Source organism: Staurois parvus, unplaced genomic scaffold (genome assembly GCF_062004578.1).
Source record: "Staurois parvus isolate SC_StPar_1 unplaced genomic scaffold, SC_StPar_1.0 ptg000053l, whole genome shotgun sequence".
NCBI lineage: Eukaryota > Metazoa > Chordata > Amphibia > Anura > Ranidae > Staurois > Staurois parvus.
Window position 1 is genome coordinate 5,104,601 of NW_028317849.1, and position 22,500 is coordinate 5,127,100.

Sequence of the window (22,500 nt, forward strand, 5' to 3'; positions counted from 1 at the left end):
ATGAAAAATGAGCAAAGCATTTTCCCATTTCATCTTCCAGGACTGCACATGAGAGAGAGGCTCCACCCAGCAAAAACTGGAAACACATCATTCACAGTCAAATTAAAAGAGTACAGTCACCTAGTGTTCTCCAGTATTTTTGTTTCCTCCGGCAGGAGCATCAGAATGGTATTGTTACCTTAGGCCTTCATACTAGTTGCAGGGGCCTCCTAGTATATGCTTCCCCATAATTCCAGGGACCGTGGACTTGGAGGGGTCGCATATCTGGGATTTTCTAGGCTATGATGGTAAGTATCCTAGTTATGGGACCTTCCCTCCTCATTGCCTTCTTGGTTTTCCCCACGGTTCTTGTTCCACCGGAGGAGAAGCGGCTATCCCTGTGGGTTCCGAGGCTCTAGTGGAGCCCTCCTCTACTCACTTCTGGTGAAGCTCCAAATCCTCGGTTACGAAGATTGCGTTAAAAAAAGCGCTTGAAAACTGCTTCCCTATATATGTGACTGTATATTTATGTATGTTTTCACACTGAGGCGTTGCGCATGCGGTGTAAAAACTCCTACTTGCAGCATCTTTGGAGCATGTTTGGGGAGTTAAAAAAACTGCCTCTTCCCATTGAAATCAATGGAAAACGCCTCAGAGAAGCATTTTTGGTGCAGTTTTAAGTCACGTGTCCTTTAAAAAAACGTGTTAAAACCGCCTATGCGGTTTTGAGGCTTTTTTGCATCAGATCAGTGTGAAAGTAGCCTTAGTGTGGTAATTTGAAGGCAGAGGCCCTAACACCTGTCAATCTGCTGAGCAGAGTGCTGACAAACATCGAGATCGGCAGAAGCTGCAACCTGTTAATTCCTTCCTACATTTATTATTATTATTATTATTATACAGGATTTATATAGCGCCAACAGTTTGCTCAGCGCTTTACAATATAACGGGAGACAATCCAGCAACAATACAGTTCAATACAAGAGTAATTTGAGGGCCCTTCTCCTTGGAGCTTACAATCTAGGAGAGAGGGGCTAGTGGTACAAAAAGGTAGTAACTGTGGGGGATGGACTGGTTGGAAGAAGTAGTATTAGCTTAGGGCAGGATAGGCTTCCCTGAAGAGAGAGGTTTTCAGAGATCGCCTAAAAGTGAGCAGAGTAGGCGATAGTCTGATAAATTGGGGTAGAGAGTTCCAGAGAATGGGAGAAGCTCTGGAGAAGTCCTGGAGATGAGTATGGGAGGAGACAAGGGAGCTAGAGAGTAGGAGGTCTTGTGAGGAGCGGATAGTACGGTTTGGGTGATATTTAGAGACTAGATCTTTGATGTAATTTGGGGCAGAGTTGTAAATTACTTTATACGTTATTGTTAGTGTTTTGAATTTTATCTGTTGGGCAACGGGAAGCCAGTGGAGGGATTGGCAGAGAGGGGTGGCAGATACAGAACAGTTAGTAAGGTGCATGATTCTGACAGCAGCATTCATGATAGACTGAAGAGGGGATAGCCTGCGATGAGGTAGGCCAATGAGGAGGGAGTTACAATAGTCAAGGCGAGATATAACAAGGGAGTGGATAAGTTGCTTAGTGGTTTCCGAGGTTAGGAACGGTTGTATCTTGGAGATGTTGCGGAGGTGAAGTCTACAAGATTTGGACAGTGATTGGATTTGGGGCTGAAAGGAGAGATGGGAGTCTAGGATTACACCTACCCTGTTTCCCCGAAAATAAGACAGTGCCTTATATTAGTTTTTGCTCCCAAAGATGCGCTAGGTCTTATTTTCAGGGGATGTCTTATTTTGTCATTGTGTGTTATTTTGATTGTCCCCTCTGATCCTCCTGTGTCATTGTGATTGCCCCCTCTGATCCTCCTGTGTCATTTTAAGTGATCCCTCTCCCCTCACCCCTGTGCCACTGAACACCTTCACCAGACATCCCCCCCACCCCTTTATCAGACATTTCCCCCCTGGGGCCTGCCTGGGGACTGTCACTGGGCTGGCTGGGGCCTGGACCTGGGCTGGAGCAGGGTCTGCCACTGACTGAGAACCTTCTTCTCTGTTCTTCTGCATGCATCTCTCTCCCGCTCACTCCGACCTCCGCTCCGCCTCCACACAGCAGTGACGTCACTGGTTGCTAGACGCCAGTCGGGGCGGCCCTAGCAACCAGTTCACGGTAAATTCTTTTTCATTCATAGGGGGGCCTTATTTTCGGGGGGGATGCCTTATATTTCACCCAGAAGGAAACCTGTAAGTAGGTCTTATTTTCGGAGGATGTCTTATTTTCAGGGAAACACGGTAGTACCTTGGCATGAGGGGAGAGGCACTGATGATTGTGTTATTGATCTTGATGGAGAAGTCAGGGGAGGGGGCACGGGCTGGGGGGAATACTAAGAGCTCAGTTTTGGAAAGATTGAGTTTGAGGAAGTGGAGTGACATCCATACCGATATGTCACTTAGTAGGTTAGTGATGCGAGAGGAGACTGAAGGGGTGAGGTGAGGGGTAGAAAGATAGATTTGTGTGTCATCAGCATAGAGATGGTACATAAAGCCATGGGAGTTTTTTTTAAGTGACCAAGGGAGGAGGTGTATATGGAGAAGAGAAGGGGTCCAAGGACAGAACCTTGAGGAACCCCTACAGAAAGAGGGAGTAAAGAGTAGGAGGCAGCGTTATAAGTAACACTGAAGGAGCGCTGCAATAGGTAGGAGGAGAACCAGGAGAGAGCAGAGTCTCTGAGGCCAAGAGAGTGGATTTTTTTGAGGAGGAGGGGATGGTCAACCGTATCAAAAGCCGCAGAGAGGTCAAGTAGTAAGAGCATGGAGTAGTGGCCATTGGTTTTAGCAGTTAGTAGATCATTGGTGAGTTTTAGTAGGGCAGTTTCAGTGGAGTGTAGTGAGCGAAAGCCAGAATGTAAAGGGTCAAGAAGGTTGTTGTCGGTGAGGTGGGAGCTCAGGCGATTGTAGACTAAGCGTTCTAGGAGTTTAGAGGTAAATGGCAGCAGGGAGATGGGTCTTAAGTTGTTCAGGTTGGTGGGGTCCAGGGAGGGCTTTTTAAGTATGGGAGTGATGTGCGCATGCTTTAGAGGGGAGGGGAAGGCACCAGTAGAGAGGGAAAGATTGAAGATGTGAGTGAGGGAGAAGAGGATGGAAGAAGAGGGTGACCGTAGTAGTTGTGAGGGGACAGGATCCAGTGAGCAGGTAGTGAGATGGGCTTCTGAGTCATCCTTAGTGACCTCTTCGGTAGTGGCAAGGTCAAAAGAGGAAAGTGTTGAGGGAGGTTTAGTATAAGATATGCTAAGTGGGATGGATATCTGTGCAGTGGCGATGCCCCTATGAATTGCGTCAGTTTTGTTTTTTAAATGATTTCTAATCTCATGAGCAGTGAATGAGGTACTGGGTGGGGGTGGAGGTAGAGAAAGTAGAGAGTTAAAAGTAGAGAAGAGATGACGAGGACTGGATGACAAGGTATTAACCTCCTTAGCGGTTTTCCCGAGTGTAGCTCGGGGTAGAATTTCTATACCAAGAACGGTAACCCCGAGCTACACTCGGGCTTACCATGCAGCGTTCTCTGGGGGTCCCTGCAGCACTTACCTTGTCCTTCGCTCCCACGATGTGTCCCCTGCAGCGTCCCCGTCCATCTCCTCCGGCGGATGCCGGCATCTGACTTCCGTGTTCCGGTCCCCGTGACGTCGGAACGTTCGGGCGGCGGAACCGGCGGGAAATTTGAAATTTTTAAAAAATGACATTTTTGCTGTCATTGCTTTTTCACTGCATTTCACATACATTTTGTCCCCACTGCTTTGTCCTGTGCCCTGCCTGCATTTTGACTGTTCTTTCTGCCTGGAAACTTAGAAAAGTCCATGGCGGCCAAAAAGCGTCCCTTTACATCAAAAGCGGTTTTAGAACAGCGATAGTAAATCAGAACCACTTGCAGAATTGAGTGATAATGATTTGTGGGGAAATTCGTCATCAGACACTGAAAACGATTTTGCGACTTTGCTCAGCGATGTGCGAATTTGCCTCTGTATTTCAAATTTCAGTGTTTTTGGTTTGATTATATTATTGAATTAAATTGATTATTATTATATTATTATTTTTTATGATTATTAATTAAATTATAATTTATGATTTTGTGTTTCAAGTTTTAATATATCCGGAATGTTTAATAGATTCTTGTTCGGACAGATTTCAGTGAGTTATTCCTAAAAATTACAGCCTACAATTAAAAACTACATATTTCCATGCAAAAAAATGGTACCGCTTTCAGCACAAAATTCCTGACATGATCATACCGCCAGGGAGGTTAATAAGAGTGAAAAAGTAGGCTTGTTTGGCAGCATGAAGGGAGGACTTGTATGTTAAGAGAGCATATTTATATAGGGTGAATGCTTGTTGAGATTTGGTTTTACGCCACAATCACTCCAGCGCATGACTATGTCGTTTAAGATTTCTGGTGTCGTCAGTCTGCCAAGGTTGTAATGGTCGGGGCCTGATGCTTCGTGTTGTTAGAGGAGCAAGTGAGTCTAATGTGGATGAAAGTGAACTGTTCTAGACAGCAGTGGCCAGGTCAGGGCAGGACGGGAGAGATTCTGTCATAGAGTTGGTCAGTTGCAGAGTGGAAAGGAGCAGGGTTCAAGTTGTGAAGGTTTCTGCGGGTAATTATTTGCTGCTTGGAGGGATAGGTGTTTGAAGACAAGGACACTGTGAAGGTGATGAGATTGTGATCAGAGAGAGGAAAGGGGTGTTTGTGAGGTTGTAGGGAGTGCAAAGATGGGAGAAAACAAGGTCTAATGTATTCCCATCAGAGTGAGTGGAGGACTGTATACATTGTGCTAATGCAAAAAGATGAGGTTATGTTGAAGAGTTGGGATGTAGCCAGGTTGTTGACATTAATAGGGATGTTAAAATCTCTGAGAATGATAGTGGGTAGTTCAGAGGAGAGAAAGTAGGGTAGCCAGGCGGAGAAATCATCAAGAAAGCGGGACTCCGGTCCAGGAGGCCGATAGATCACTGCAATCCTCAGAGAAATGGGAGAAAACAGCCGGATGCAGTGAGTCTCGAAAGAAGAGAAGGATAGAGAGGGAGGGTTATGGAGGACTTGAAAGGTGCTGAGTGGGGATAGAAGCAAACCAACTCCACCACCTTTCCGACCACTGGGTCTGGGTGAGTGGGTCCAGAGGAGACCTCCATAGGAAAATGCTGTGGGAGAAGCAGAATCTGCTTCTTGGAGCCAGGTTTCTGTAATTGCTAGTAGGTTAAGGGAGCGGGAGACAAAAAGGTCATGGACAGAGGTGAGCTTATTACATTTATGTTTCACTTGTGCATGTGTAGGGCTACTGAGGTCTGCTTACTCCATATTTACCATCAATTGCACTCTCCTTTTTTTCAGCAAGGGGAGACAACAGCTTACTGGGGTCTGCTGTGGTTTAATCAGGACTTTCTGTGCTTGGATTGAGCAATAACCCACCCACAGGCTTCAGCATAACATAAAATGAGGATCCTGCAACATTTAATTGACAGGAGGGCAGTGGCTGCAGCATTGGGAACATGATAGAAACAGGTGGAACATGTAACATGTTCCCAATAGCCAGATACTAGGCTATATCTGTGACATGTGATTATGCGAATTGCTGACTTTGTGGCATAGGCATCAATTGCATATGTATTGCTGATTGTTTGGTATTAGATGAATTCACTATGACTCTGAAATCATGCTTCTGCAGTATATTATGTCTCTATGTATTTAAATACACAACATTGGAGTCATGCCTCATTTGTGATTCACTATCTGGACTCTGCATATGTAATTGTTCAAATGGTCTGCTTGAAGTGTAGCCCTCATTAGTATATGTGGCTCCATAAATTGGGAGGATTTTACCTATGTAAAAATACCTGACCTTAATATTGTCACTTGCAATCCGCAATATGTTGTCTTGATGCATTAATTTACATAGACAACAGAGGAGTAAATAGTTTAGAGAGAAAATCTCTGGTCACTGAGACCTTACCATGTTATCTTTAGAGTCCATTCACACTTGTGCGACTTGCCAAATGACGTTGGGGTCCAGAGCCGCATGACAATTCGCACCCCATGTTTCCCAATGAGTACTATTCAAATCTGTGCGACTTCAAAGTATTTTCTGCACTACTTTGGTACAACGTTTGATGCTACTTTAGTACAGTGAATGTAAAGTCGGATCAAAGTCACACTCCATTTATCCCAGACTGTGACTTTGATCCGACTTTGATAATTATATATTATAATAGATCTGTAGGTTTAGCTATTGGTGATTTCTTTCCTATTTTCAAACAAATCCTAAAACAGAAAGTGAAGCCATACTATTTTATTTTAAGCAAACCAAACGATGGGAAAACGTAAAGTAGCCTTTTGGTACTATTCACAGGACCCAAGTCAGTTGCTCGATTGTCTAAAACACCAAAAGCATTCACCATTTCGGGTCACACTGTACATAATTTTAAAAGTAGAACCTCCCAGTGGATTTGGGACATTTCACAGGTTTTTGGCCTCAGCATAGACAGAAAATAAGGGCTCATTCACACCATGGTGCAGAGCCATCAGTTCTTCTGCACGAGTTCTGAAAGGGCACAACAAAATCAATTGTTCTCTCTTTATGTGCCCTATGTGCCACCACAACACTGGTATCACATGCAGATTTTTTTCTGTGTAGGAATTTGCGACATGTATAAAACGTATTGAAGCGCGCATGAAGACTGATATAAATTGATGTCTCTGAAAGTGAAATCTGCGTATCAGTTGTTATGCATGTATGGTGTGAACGAAGTCTAAGTGGTTTTGCCTCAACAGCTCTACAGAGTTACCATCTGGTCCAGTTTGTGTACAGTTTTTTGACACATACTGATTGCCCAGTTGTCCTTTCAGGACTCGATCTTTTGGAATAGTTTCTGAAGGTAGTAGCCCCCCCAACTGGGTATTTGTATAATGTACTCTCATGTGCTGTCCTGGAAGATGAAATGGGAAAACAAGAGTTAGTTACCTGGCAACTCCATTTCCATATCTCTTTCAGGACAGCATGGATTCCAACCCTTTTTATTCTATGTTGTATTGAGTTATTATGTTATTGTTATTCCAGTTGTTGCCTTCTGCTTTTCCTTACTGAGGACACTAGGTGACTGTGCTCTTTTTATTTGATTGTGTTTGTGATATGCTTCCTGTTTTAGGTGGATGGAGCCTCTCTCTCATGTACTGTCCTGGAAGATTCATGGAAATGGAGTTACCAGGCTACTAACTCTTGTTTTCGTCTATAGTGTGTACTTGTCTCAATTAAGAGCTCTAAGTATCATTTCTGTCTGCAGCTTCCGTCCTCTGCTATTAGCATGAATCATTTCTGACAAGTTTTCCTGACACCAAGAGAAAAATGGTGACAGGGGAAGGGAGCTCCAGCAGATTGACAGCCTCAGCATTGCTCCTGTGTGCTGTGTGAAGGGGTGTGTGTCCCTTCACTCCAATCAGCTCTCAGAGATATCCTTACTGATGTAACTTAAGCTCCCCACATTCTGCTTTCCAGAGCTGAGAGATCCTGTGTAAATTTTGCACTTTAAATGGATGTAGGAGAAACATGGCTGTAGATGTACAGGTTCAACTTATATAGGACATTGAAAAAATAGCCACCCAAGTAGGCAGGCCAGCCTACATAATGACTCTCTGTCTCATCATAAATAAAGATGTGGGTTATAACCGAGCAAAATACAAAACAATAAACAGCCATGAAAGCAGACTGTGAAAAGATGGTTCTAAATAAACCAAGCAGAGTAGTGTTATTAAATTTAATACAAAAACTTTATTACAGACCTTTATCAAAAAATGAAACCTTACAAGGTAAACAGACACATTAAACACACAACAGTCAATAAAATAGGCAGTCTGGACTGCAATATCAACTGGCAGCCAGTAACGTCAAAGCAGCCAGGAAGCACAGGGATTCTCAAATGCCACTGATAAAAATTGAGCCTTACTAGGAGTATGAAAAATAAAACCACAAAATGCTGTATGTATGATGGATGTGAAAAGAGCAATGTGGTCGTCAGTATCCTAAGTGCTACAGGGCAATGTCCTTTGTCATAAATGATCATATGGATTGGATTTGCAAATTCCAGTAACCCTAGAGTAGAAAGTCCTGGGGGCCATGTACAGATCCAGGGGACAGGAGTCATCCAAACAAAGATAGATCATATACATTAAGGATGATCCAGACAACAGGCACGCTCCATGAGATGTATAGTGAGGTAAGTTAGAAAATCATACTGAATGGATGCGGTGAGGTCCTAAAATTGACCGCAACACATAAAGCCAGGAAAATGGAAAGAATTGCAGCTGCTCCTACTATATGCATGTAATATATACCATGTATGTTAGTTTTCAAGTGACACTGTAGTCTGACAGCTCAGCAATCGCCCTTAAGTTGACACAGATCCAGCTGGAGTGGAAGGTGAATGTGAATAATTGTATAGAAAGATCACAGTTGAATCACTCACCAGGAGTGCGAGCATCATCGCTTCAGTATATGATGATACTTCTTTTATGGAGGGAGGTGCATTATAGCACCTGTTTAGCACATTTCTATTTGTTATATATCACTCGTTATTTCCAAAATAGGAGGAAGGTGTTCTGTAGGATGGAGTGATTTCAACACGTGTATTTTCAGGGAGTCACACCCAAGCACCAATTAGTCATTTTCAATTTTCATTTTTATTTCGTCACATATATTGTAGCAGGAAGGGTGAAGGTGTTCTGTAGCACAGACTGGTCCTTCTATGTTAGAAAGGATTCATACTGAGCACCATCATCCTTTTCAAGTGGGGGAGTTGTACTTATACACATTTAACTGTTAGGAGCAGCTCAACACCTTTATTTTCACTATTTACTTTTAATGTCTCTCAAATGTTCACCGATGCGGACCCGCAATGGTATTTTAGTTTTTCCAATGTAGAATTTACTACATGGACATTCCAACATGTATATATGGACACAGGGAAACATTCCTGTGAGATATGAGAGTTTAGATAGCCAATTATTTGGTAATTGTTTCTGATATTCTGAATGCACTAACAGATCGTTTAAGTTAAAGGTTCTACGTGTCACCATCTGAGGTCTATCTCCATTCAGGTTAGCAATAGTGTGGTTGACTGTCAGCAGATGCCAGTGTCTATGTAAGGCTTGTTTAACCTCACACCACTGCCGACCATATTTGGTGATAAATCTGATGGGGCCCATTTGATCCTTAGATTTATCCCTATCGGAGGGGGTCTAAGTAAGTTTTTCCTCTCTGTACTTAGAGCATTCTGTTTTGCTTTCCTTAAGACTTTTTATGTGGGTAACCTCTCCCGAAATCTCCGATACATACAAGTAGCCTCTTGTTTGAATTGGGTCATGTCAGAACAATTCCTTTGGATACAGAGAAATTGGCCTATTGGAAATTGGACTTTAAGTGAGTCAGGGTGGTGGCTGTCCACATGGTTGGCTGCAGTCTCTTTTCTAAATGTTCTTGTTACGTGATTTTCAATGATTCAATATAGGTCCATAAAGGAAATTTCCCTACGGTCATAGTTGAAAGTTAGTTTAATATTTCTGTTATTCTGATTCAACATTGTGAGAAATTCCCAAAGTTAGTCTTTAGATCCATTCCAGAGTATCAAATATCGTCGCTATATCTCAGCAACCGTATGACATGGCTGAGATTCATCAAAGAACCATAGACCATGTCATGTTCCCATCGTCCCCAATGCAGACAGGCATATTAGGGCCCTTGAATCCCTGGTGTTTTGTTACTGTATTGCCTCATGTTCTGTCCCCCACTATAATGTACAGCGCTGAGCAAACCTTTTAGCGCTATATAAATACTGTATAATAATATGCAGGTGCCCATGGGGCTTCCATTAGTGTGCCACAGATTTGCTATTAGTTGGCGCCTAGAAACTGGAAACAGTTATGATTTTGTATGAATTCTAAAACATCTACAATGAATTAATTCTGTGATTCCATAGTATATAGAATAGTATAGTTCCAGAAATCTTGCTATCGCTTTCAACCCCCATGAGTGGGGAATGGACATATAGAGCGACTCAACATCCACTCCTACTAGCAGGGTTCCTGATGGCACCTCCGTGTTTTCAAGTTTAGACAAAACATCTCTCGTATCCTGTACATACGATGGTAAAGAAAAAACCATGCCTTTTTAATGATGTCATCAAGATCTTTACCCACTTTTTCTAGGGGACCATTAACTACTGAGACAATAGGTCTTCCAGGTGGTTTTAGGGGGTCTTTGTGGATATTTGGTATCACATAAAAAGTAGCAATATTAAACACATCTACTGCCTATTTTGTTGACTGTTGTGTGTTTAATGTGTCTGTTTACCTTGCAAGGTTTAATTTTTTGATAAAGGTCTGTAATAAAGTTTTAGTATTAAATTTAATAATACCACTCTGCTTGGGTTTATTTAGAACCGTCTTTTCACAGTCTGCTTTCACAGCTGTTTTTTATTTTTCAACTTCTATAGGAGCATTTGTTTCATCTCTGTGTATCACCTGAGGCCAGTCACATCACTGGGTATATGTAAGGGTTTACAACCACTTTGAACATTGGATGCCATTGCCATTTTTTAGAGAATCACAGGGAACATCATTATGTAGACCCCTAGTGGAAAAGCTGCAGCCCTGGGCCACATGCTGCTGTATGATACTTGTGATGCCCACAGACCCCAGCAGTCAGTAGTAGGGGTACTAAATTGAAATTGGCCCTTGATGGCAGTGATTTCTAGCAGTATCATGTAATATGTTCTCTATCATACATGTAGCATTTCAATAGACTCTGACCATCTTCTGTAGATTGACTGCAGGCTCCTGTGTTATATTTGCATGCTCTAATATTCTCATGTAGTATGTTTGCAGTCTGTGACAGTCTTCTGTATTATGTATGCAGTCTCTGACAATTTCCTGAAATAGGTATGCAGTCTCTGACTGTCTTCTGTACTGAATATTATTTGTGGACCCCTTTTTAACACCAAGGGCTGCAACTGGGGCTCCCTATGTTGTGTAAGTGGACCACAGATGCAAACAATAAACAAATGTGAAAAATGAATGTTCTTATTTTGTCTTTACATCTGAATTGTGATTACCTTCTCTCTTGTACATGTCTGGTGTAGACAGCAGAGGACAGAATTTCCAGTCACCGAAAATGTACAGACTGTTCCTCCCCCGTATGTAGTGAGGATCATTCTGATATACAGTCGCCCAGCCACTCAGCCCCAGCTTACCCTCACGGAAAACATGAAGGTAAATTATACATTTTTTGGCTGTGTTTTTAAACTGTTTGCTCAAAGGTCAACAAAAGCTTCCATGAGAGCAATATCTAGGTTGCAATTGCTTTGCTTCTTCTGAAAATACTAGCTATCAGGCTGTCTGGCTGAGTCACTGAACTAGAACAGATAGGTCAAAGGAAAGTTCAGATTGAAATCAGCACTCCTGATTTACGTTCTTTTTTTGGGTCAGTGAGTCGGGTCAGCTTGAAAGCCTGGTAGCTATAATTTTTTTGAAGGTTTACCAGTGGCAAGCTAATGATATCGGTCAGCATGCTTGCTTTCAGTTTTTGGTAGATGTTGGTGGGTTTAATCACTAACTTGCTTGTCTTATAAAATACTGGTGGTGAGATCTCCGTTCCCAAATCTGTGCACCTGCCATGGTCTTTTGGGGGGTTTTAGTGTCTCTATCAGCTTTGTTCATGGTATTTTACATTATTGTGAAAGCAGAAGAAACAAGGATACATGGTGAGCCAGAAATTCCAGTGATGAGTTTACACTCCCAGATTGTCTTAGTATGATATGAAGAACCTGTAGATGATTTGGCCCAGCAGTTTGCACCCAATAGCTGACAGAATGGTTTTTATACACTCACTAGTGCCAAGAAACTTTCCCCCACACCATTACACCACCACCAGCCAGAACTGGTGATACAAGGCAGGATGGATCCATAAACCAGTTTACCATTTAGCATAAAATTCAATAAAGTCCTTGATGTGAAATTAATTTAGTGCATGTGCTTCTTCCACAAACAATAGGTGATTCGTGCTCTGTGCTCCCCACCTGTGTGCCCACTAACTCAACAGCTGTATTGGACTCTTATAATGAAACAAGAGTCAGTCATGCTTTAGTGGGGCATGTGGAGTTCTGCTAAGTCTTGTAGTCCTCCTGGTTTGAATGATGCTTATCCTCAATTATCCCAGCATGGTGGCATGATGTAGAGTGTATGCATGCAAAGAATGGAGGAAGGCATCCAAATAGTGTGATTCCATTTATTAAAAAAGGAGTAGATACACATATATTGCACTCACATGTTTCCAAAGTAAAAATAGCATAAACGCCGGGCTTGGAAAGCAGTGCACTGCTTGTGCGCTCCAAACACTGGTAGTGATGTCACCGCGGTCCATACCTAACACTTTTTGCCCCTTCTACTGGGCGTCCTAATTATTTATCTGTCCTGGGTGCGGGTTGATCACCACATATTACAGGATGGATCCATGCTTTCATGTTGTTTACACCAAATTCTGATCCTACCATCTGAATGTCACAGCAACCAGTCTGCCCATACTCCTCTGACATCAACAGGGCATTTTCATCAACTCAACTGCCACTCACTGGATATTTTATCTTTTTTGGACCATTCTCTGTAAACCCTAGAGATGGTTGTGCATGAAAATCCCAGTAGATCAGTAGAAAATGCCAGTCTGGCACCAACAACCATGCCACATTCAAAGTCCGTTAAATCCCCTTTCTTCCCCATTTTGAAGCTCAGTTTGAACTTCAGCAAGTTGTCTTCACCAGGTCTAAATGCCTAGAGTTGCTGTCATGTGATTGGCTGATTAGCAATTTGTGTTAGCCATTGAACAGGTGTGTGTGCGTGCGTGTGTGCAATTACTGCCCAGCTTGCATTACAATTTAAAATTTACTTGCTGCTGGTAAAATTAAGTCAGTATAACCTGTCTTCTATTCTCACAGTTAGAAAGTTATCATGTAAACCAGTGGTAAACACTAATTCTTTCTTCTACAGAAAATGCTGCAGTGCCCTTACTTCTTCTTAGATGTTGTCTACATCCACAATGGGTCTGAGGAAGAAGATATGAGCTGGAAGGTAGATATGTAATGGGTTCACCTGTAGTCTGTACTGCTACTGTCAGTATGGTCAGACTACTCAAGATTGGGACTATTCCAACTTCACACACCTATGCCTTTATAAACCATACAGACAAAGGTGCGATTATTTAACCTCCTTAGCGGTATTCCCGAGTGTAGCTCGGGGTAAAAGGTCAGTACCAAAAGCGGTTACCCCGAACTACACTCGGACTTACCATGTGGCGTTGCTCAGGGAGTTCCTGCAGCGCTTACCTTGTCCTTCGCTCCCACGATGTGTCCCCTGCAGGGTCCCCACAAATCTCCTCCGGCCGATGCCGCCTTCCGTGTTCCGGTCCCTGTGATGTCGGGACGTACGGGCGCCAGAACCGGTGGCAAACTTGAAATTTTTCAAAAATGTCATTTTTTTTAAAATGACTATTACATAATAAAACATTGCTGTTTCAATGCATTTCACATACATTTTGTCCCTACTGCTTTGTCCTGTCCCCTGCCTGCATTTTGACTGTTCTTTCTACCTGGAAACTTAGAAAAGTCCATGGCGTCCAAAAAGCGGCCCAAAAAGCAGAACCACTTGCAGAATTGAGTGATAATGATTCATGGGGAAATTCGTCATCAGACACTGAAAACAATTTTGCAACTTTGCTCAGCGATGTGCGAATTTGCCTCTGTATTTCAAATTTCAGTGTTTTTGGTTTGATTATATTATTGAATTAAATTTATTATTATATTATTATTTTTTATGATTATTTATTAAATTATAATTTATGATTTAGTGTTTCAAATTTTATCCTACCCGGGATGTTTACTAGACTCTTGTTCGGACAGATTTCAGTGAGTTATTCCTAAAAATTACAGCCTACAATAAAAAACGACGTATTTCCATGCAAAAAAATGGTACCGCTTTCAGCACAAAAAATCGGAAATAATCATACCGCTAGGGAGGTTAAAGTAGACCTGAAGTCAGTCTGTCACTCTACTTTCCTTGTAGCTTACTACTCAAAAACAGTAAAGCAAGTGCTGATATACATTATAGCAGCCCTGGCTGTCTCTGTTTTCTGGTAGTCCAAGCCTTCCAGATTGCTTCCTGAGTGTGTGTTGAGGTAAGAAACTGATTGGATGCTATGGAAGAGGTGTCAGACCAGTGCCTTTGCCTAACACCAGGGGTAGACCATCTTTAAGAGGTGGAGATCCACCTAAACAACATGGAGGAGATGAGATCAAAGATCTCTGGGTGCACCTTTTTATTTATTTACAGAAAAAGATATTTACTAGCAAGCCCCCAATAATAAGTGAAGACCTATAATTCCTTCTGCAGCCACGAACCAAAGCACCATGACCACAGTGTGTGTACACCCCCGGCCGCTGTCTCTGCAGCTAAAGGAAGAGTGATGGGAGGTGGTAAAACTGCAGCTCATGATACAACTCTCACCTAACATCTCTTATCCTTCCTCCCAGCCTACTCCCTGCCCAGGGACCAACCAGCTTTACAACACATACCACCCCCCCTAGAACAGACCCTCCTCCCCAGCTCAGCTGCCTCAACACAGAAAACCCCTTCATTGCTTTACTCTCACTACCCCAGAGTACAGAACTGCAGGAACAGAAAACACCCAGCTCAGAATGAGAAGTCCAGAGCAGTGGGGACTTGCTCTGGCACGGAGCTACCTCTCTCACTGAATCAGCACAGCAGGCGTGGGCTTAGTGGGGCTGCTTTTTTCTTTGTGTTACACAGCACTAAAGTAACTTTGGCAGCTGCAGCAGCCTCAGTGAGCCTACACCTGCTGCTTCAGTGGAGGAGACTTGCCAGAGCAAGTTTCCTCCACTAGTCTGCCCCTACCTGGCTCTCTCCTCCCCTGCTCCACCTGCTGTAGAATCTCCTCCCCTGCTCTGGCTGCCAGCTCCCTCCTCACTTGCCGTGGCATCTCCACCTACCCAGCTCTCTCCTCCCCTGCTACTCCTGCCCAGCTCTCTCCTTTCCTGATCCACCTGCTGGCAATCTACTTCCCTGCTTTGCCTGACTTCTCACCCTGGTCTGCCCAGTGCAGTTTAGCACAGGGTCGGCAATGCAGTCACCTGGCTGCGATCGATGGGCTTTTGACCCCGGCCTTACACTCTTACCACATTTGTATTCTGGAAGCAGCCAGTAAGAGCTAGACCACGAAGAAGGGAGGAAGTCCGTGATGTTTGCGCATAAGTATTCCAGCATTTGCTTGTTTTTGCATAGTTGGTGTGAAAGATGTAAATTAACTTTAGGTTAGCTTTAAGTAGCAGAACATACGTTTTCTAAATTCATCCTGTAGTTTCATTTTAACAGTGTTTATTTTTAAAAATGGTTCCCTTATATACAACAGTTTGTCTTCAGGAAAACACAGATTCAAGGAACTAAGCAATCTAGCTGCATGTATAATAGAAACCAAAATAATAATATCATTATAGAGTTACACAATAGATTAAAGTGATACTAAACACACACTGCTTAATTTACATTATCCCTTCTATTTCTGTATATGGATGATGGCACTGTAATTATTTTAATTAAAAAACATCTGAGTGTCTTTTTCCTAATTGATATACAGCTGTCACATGACCCAGCTCTTTTCCAACCTGTCTGCAGTGAAAAATAAGCAGGAGGAGCTTCTAGTCCTCTGCCACTGATCACACGTTCAAAATAAAACAAATTAGCAGCCTTTGGAATACTGAGTAAAAATAAATATGAATAAACTGTTTTAAATATGCGTACAAATATATATTTGAAATCAATTAATGTGGGCTTAGTGTAACCACCCAAAATCTGAAATTTTATTTTGAAAAGAGAGCAGCCAACAGAATGGTTTTCATGCTGCTGTAAGACATATGAATACCCTTACCCTAGGTTCACACCTAAGCGTTTACCGCAGCATTTTGCAGAAACGCACTACAGTCCATTTAACATGATTTCCTATGGGACATGTTTACATCTCCACTTTTTCACCCGGTGCATTTTTTGGAAAGGGTCAGGGACTTTTTTGAACGCAAAAAGTAGCAGTTTTGGTTGTATAGACTTCAATGAAAATGCTGCAGAAAAGCGCGTAGTGCATTTTTGCCACATTTTTAATACTTTTTTGATTTGTTTTGCATTTTAAATCTGCCTAGCAACAAGAGGAAAAAAAAAACACAAAACGTGGCAAAAATTTGTCAAAACCGCAATGCAGAAACTGGTCAAATGCAAACTGCATCGGTGTGAACCTAGCCTTTATATACGTATGGTTACAAAAAAATTGCAGCCATGGTCTGTGTGGGAGATATTGTGTGGATTGGGGCAGTCATGGGCTGCAAGGAATCCTGGTGATGAAAATAGAGGCTGATCCTGAAATTCCGTAGCTGAGCCCAATGTTTGTGCTGTGGCCACCCCAATTCCCAGGTCTACCTGCCATGATACTTGGCTCATTATAGAAGGACTAGGAAGCCTCACAAGAAGAGGTTGTACAAAGAGTTTTTAAATAACTCGGAGGGTGAACAGACTGTTGCTCTGGGAAGATTTTCCTCTTACTTCCTGTCATGTCTCTGAATCAGGAAGTGAAAGGAAATCTCCCTCCATTGGACACAAAAAGCAAATATTAACCTGATAGGGTAAGTTGTAACTCCTCATGACTCTGTCCAAAACTTAAAGAAAAAGCAGCTTTGACTTTAATTTGTATAGTTGATTTATTATGTTAGAGAAAAAAATGACAATGAATAGCAACAAGATGTCTGAAATGCCTAAAGAAATTGTGTATATATATATATATTTTTTAAGGCATCTCAGACAGTTTCCAACTTTAAATGCTGCTGCTTTCCTGAACTTCTGATCTTCAACAGTGGATAGTGCAGCCTCCAGCTAGTTAGTTTGGAGGCTGGAAGATGAAGGAGGGCCTTGCCATCCTAGACAGGGGTGTGTGTTTTTATTGGCACATGGTCTAGTGAAACACAATTCTAGTACATGCAAGGTTCGTTCAATAGGATGCTTTAAGAAAAAGGCCACCCTGAAACCGGAAACCTAGGGAAGTGGTTATGGCACCAGCCTAAACTGGAAAATAAGCAAGGATTCAAAGATAAAGACGCTGCATATTCAGTAAGTGATGACATCAGCTGCTGAAAGAGCTTAAATTGGTTCTAAAAGCTAAAGGTTTTACCTTAATGCATTCTCTGCATTAGAGTAAAAAAAAAAACCTTCCAATTACGGCTCCCCTTAGCCTCCCCCTTAAATACTTACCTGAGTCTTCTCAATCAAATCTTGTGAAGAGGGATTGGGAGGCAGGGCCAAGCCGCGCTATGTGTCTATGGGCCCACACAGCACTGCTTGGGAGTAAACCTGCATGAGTGCCCCCATAGCAAGTGACTTGTTATGGGGGGCGCTCAGAAAAGAAGAAGCGGAGAGCACCGGTAGGGTCCCCAGAAGAGCAGGTAAGTATAACATTTTAAAAAATAGGTTTACACCCACTTAAAATAAATGAGGGTTTAATATTGCTTAATTACAACAAATAAAAAGAAAATCCCCAGAGCTATCACACTTGGTGAAAACACTAGTTCTAACCTTAATCCAAATCCTAGTTCAGCCCAAAATCAATAGAGCTAGCCCTAATTCAATCCTGGCTAAAAACATTGTCTAGTTTTTATCCAAACCATAGGCTGGCCATATGCTTGGTTCTAGTCCAAAGTCAAGTTCAACCCAAAAATACTAGTTCTAACCTTAATACAAACCCTAGGCAGGTCCAGGAACATTGGTTCTGGCCTTAATCCAAACTAAGACTAGAAACCTTAGTTCCAGCTATAGTTAAAACTTTGCCCAAAAACATTAGTTTTGGCCTTGGTGCCATTAATACATGTATAATAAGCTGGCATACATTCTGATTTGCACTGTGCTGCAATGCATATTTTAACCCTTTTTTATACATCTATACTTTTACAGTGTTCTTTGTAAAAATGAAATATGTCCTACATTTTTTCAGCACACACCAATATTGAACATTGTTTTGAACTAAAACAATAGAGAATAAGGCTGTTTGCCTTTTCTTTGAATTGAAACTGTGTTGGGCAAACCTAAACTGGCCAAAAACCACAAGTTCCACCCTTAAAGTGATATTAATGGCAATTAAAAAAAAAAAAAATAAACATAGCTAGATTGCGATGGGGCTCAGGTAAGTATTAGAGGGGGCTGCTGCACACAGAAGGTGTTTTTTACCTTCTTGCATAGATTGCATGAAGGTTAAAATACCTTGAGCCTTTAGAACCACTTTAAACGAACCCAAGCCAAAGCTACAAACACTAGTTATAGGGAAGGCTCTATTCATTGAGCTCTTTATATAGCTTGTAGTTGGTCACATTCATCAGCACTTGTTTTTATAACGTTGAAGTTATTTCACCACTCATCCAAGTGGTCCTCTCTGTTCTAGTGAGGGTCGGGCACAAACCCCAGCACTAGTTCTAGTTAAGACTTAACGGTGGTAAAGTGGTTGTAGAAGCTGAATGTTTTTTACCTTCATGCATTCTATGAACTTTCATTGTGCAGCTCAGCCCCAGGCCCCAAAGTACTTACCTGAGCCTAGTCCAGCAATGTGCATGAGAGCAGCAGCTCACCCAGGTTTCTCTCTCCTCGTTGGATGAGACACAGCAGCCAGTGAGGAGGGATCAGAGAGTGGGACTGATCCACGCTCTGTGTGTCCCATAGTCATACAGAGATGGCTTGGGAGTGAGCACACATAAGTGACCCCAGAGCAGGCAGCTTGCTCTGGGGGCACTCGGCAAGGTGGAGAGACCAGAAGCACCAGCAAGGGACCTGAGAAGAAGAGGATCAGGGCTGCTCTGTGCAAAACCACTGCACAGAGCAGGTACAGTTGTGTTCAAAATAATAGCAGTGTGTTGAAAAAAGTGAATAAACCTCAAAATCCTTCTAATAGCTTTTATTTCCATACACACAAATTCATTGGGAACACTACACATTCTATTCCAAATCAAAACATGAAGAAAAATATATCAAATTTGTGTTGTTCCTCTAAAAAAAATGAAGAAAAGTGAATATTAGACTGTTCAAAAAAATAGCAGTGTTTGTATTCTTCTTTACAAACTCAAACATTCACTATATAAACTGAAAAATGTTTGAAGATTTTGCTTTCCTTTGAATCACTTAATTAATATTTAGTTGTATAAGCACTGTTTCTGAGAACTGCTGTACATCTGTGTTGCATGGAGTCAACCAACTTCTGGCACCTGTGAATAGGTATTCCAGCCCAGGATGATTGGACTACATTCCACAGTTCTTCTCCATTTCTTGGTTTTGCCTCAGAAACTGCATTTTTGATGTCACCCCACAAGTTTTCTATTGGATTAAGATCTGGGGATTGGGCTGGCCACTCCATAACGTCAATCTTGTTGGTCTGGAACCAAGATGTTGCACGTTTTCTGGTGTGTTTGGGGTCGTTGTCTTGTTGGAACACCCATTTCCTCTTCAGCATAAGGCAGCATGACCTCAAGTATTCTGATGTATTCAAACTGATCCATGATCCCTGGTATGCGATAAATAGGCCCAACACCGTAGTATGAGAAACATCCCCATATCATGATGCTTGCACAACCATGCTTCACTGTCTTCACAGTGTACTGTGGCTTGAATTCAGTGTTTGGGGGTCGTCTGACAAACTGTCTCCGGCCACTAGACCCAAAAAGAACAATCTTACTTTCATCAGTCCACAAAATGTTGCACCATTTCTCTTTAGGCCAGTCAATGTGCTCTTTGGCAAATTGTATCATCTTCAGCACATGTCTTTTTTTCAACAGTGGGACTTTGCGGGGGCTTCTTGCAGATAGCTTGGCTTCACATAGGCGTCTTCTAATTGTAACAGGACTCACAGGTAACTTTAGACCTTCTTTGATCTTCCTGGAGCTGATTGTTGGCTGAGTCCTTGCCATTTTGGCTATTCTATCCATTCGAATGGTAGTTCTTCGCTTTCTTCCATGTCTTTTAGGTTTTGGTTGCCATTTTAAAACCTTTGCGATCATTTTAGCTGAGCAGCCTATCATTTTCTGCACTTCTTTATATTTTTTCCCCTCTCCAATCAACTTTTTAATCAAGGTACGCTGTTCTTCTGAACAATGTCTGAAACGACCCATTTTCCTCAGAATTTCAGAGAGAAATGCACTGTAACCAGCATGTACAACATTTGCTGCCTTCCTTCCTTAAATAAGGGCAATAATTGCCACCTGTTTTTCAAAGAATGAATGACCTCACTAATAGAACTCCACACTGCTATTATTTTGAACATGCCCCTTTCAATTAGTGATTCAATTACACAGAATCAGCAGCATGCATATCATGACTGTTGGGTCTGTTGGATTTCTATTACTCTACTACACCTGCTAGTAAATTATTTGCCATGTAGAAATATTTCTACCAAAAACAGTGATTGATCAGGTTAGTGATGTCTGACTGCTATTATTTTGAACACAACTGTAAGTATGATATGTTTATTATTTTAAAGAGAAAAAAAACAAGGCATTAGAACCACTTTAAGAGCTTACCAGCCAAAGCTAAAGTCAAGCATCTGGAGGCATGTTTATGGCATCCCTAAAATTCAAATGTGTTTTTCTGTTTTTTTTTTTATTTATGATTTTAATGGAAGTGAAAAAAATTAAAGAAAAAAAAATACTACTTTTGTAGTATTAAATAGAGGCCAGCAAGACCCCCACAGCTTGTGCACACACACATTCATATTATCTATCTCCCTCTCTCCACCCCACTCATTAGTCCTTTGCTAATGGTTTTTACCTTTGGCTAGCACCACATACAAAATTATCAGTCAACTAGTCCCTCATAATATCTTTTCTTTTTTTTTTTTCCTTAGGATGTGTTTGGATTCCTTAGTAGCTTGGATCCTAAAGGCACTAGCTACAAATACGAGGTTTCGATAACAGGATCTGCTCTGGAACTTCACAATTGTATGGCGAGATTGCTTGCACATCCCCTCCAGCGCCCATTCCAGAGTCATGCCTCCTACAGCCTTCTAGAGGAAGAAGAAGAGAGCACAGAAGGGGAGGTTACAGTCTGAAACATCGTAACATCTTAAGCAATCTAATTATTATAGGATATCTTTATTTCATGTTAGTGCTAAAACATTCAAAATAAAATTGCATACTTTTTATATTTATTTGTGTTTGAGTAGTGCTTGTAACATTTGAGACTTGCTTTGCTACATAAGAGAGCCTTGTAGTCTTCATTCTTCACCCAACTCTCATTGAAACACTTTATTTTTGGACAAAGCGGTTAGAACCTCTGCCAGGTATAAATGCTGCTTGTGTCTGTCAGGTTTTACTAGGAAATAATATAAGTGAGCGCTTAAGAAAAAGCTGCTAGCACCAAAAGGGTGACATACCAACCTTATAAAATTGTACAGAAAGAAAAATAGTGCAGCACTAAATAGAAATATAAAATTACAGTTTGGACACAGGCCCAATTTTAGATTTTCAGGTATTTACCAAAACATTCAAGCTATAGTTATATAATGGATATGGGCTGAAGGTGCACACTCTCAGGTTTATATTTGAGGGTATGTACATCCAAATTGGAGGAAGGGTTTAGGAATTACAGCTCTTAAAGAGTAGCCATTCCCGCTTTTTCAAGGGACCAAAAGTAATTGGACAAATTAATATAATCAGAAATAAAATGTTTATTTGTAATATTTTGTTGAGAATCCTTTACTGGCAATGACTGCCTGAAGTCTGGAACTCATGGACATTACCAAAGACTGGGTTTCCTCCTTTCTGATGCTTTGCCAGGCTCTTACTGCAGCTGTCTTCAGTTGTTGTTTGTTTGTGGGTCTTTCTGCCTTTAGTTTTACCTTCAGCAGTGAAATGCATGCTCATTTGGGTTGAGATCAGGTGATTGACTTGGCCATGGCAAAATATTCCACTTTTCCTTCAAAAGATCCTGGGTTGCTTTTGCAGTGTGGGCTGATAGTATATCTCTAAACACTGCAGAATTATTCCGGCTGCTTCTGTCTTCTGTCACATCATCAAACACCAATGACCCAGTGCCACTGGAAGCCATGCATGCCCATGCCATCACGCTGCCTCCACCATGTTTTATAGATGACGACGTGTGCTTTGGATCGTGAGCTGTTCCAAGCCTTCTCCTCACTTTTTTCTTCCTGTCATTCTGGTACAGATTAATTTTAATTTAATCCATCCAAAGAATGCTTTTCCAGAACTGGTCTGGCTTTTTTAGATGCTTTTTGGCAAAGTCTAATCTGGCTTTTCTATTCTTCAGGCTTATGAATGGTTTGCACCTTGTGGTGTACCCTCTGTATTTACTCTCGTGAAGTCTTCTCTTGCTTATAGACTTTGACAATGATAAGTCCACC

General features: G+C 41.8%; 1 protein-coding gene across 1 annotated transcript in view; it reads left to right on the forward strand.

The window, feature by feature from the left end:
• Window positions 1-21,284, forward strand: part of BABAM1 (BRISC and BRCA1 A complex member 1) — a 39,658-nt gene extending 18,374 nt beyond the window's left edge. The window contains exons 7-9 of the mRNA XM_089667522.1: window positions 11,147-11,276; window positions 13,047-13,127; window positions 20,986-21,284. Coding sequence (XP_089523648.1) covers window positions 11,147-11,276; window positions 13,047-13,127; window positions 20,986-21,189 — 415 coding nt within the window. The 3' untranslated portion in view covers window positions 21,190-21,284. The remainder of the gene's footprint in view (window positions 1-11,146; window positions 11,277-13,046; window positions 13,128-20,985) is intronic.
• The last annotated feature ends 1,216 nt before the right edge of the window (window positions 21,285-22,500 follow it).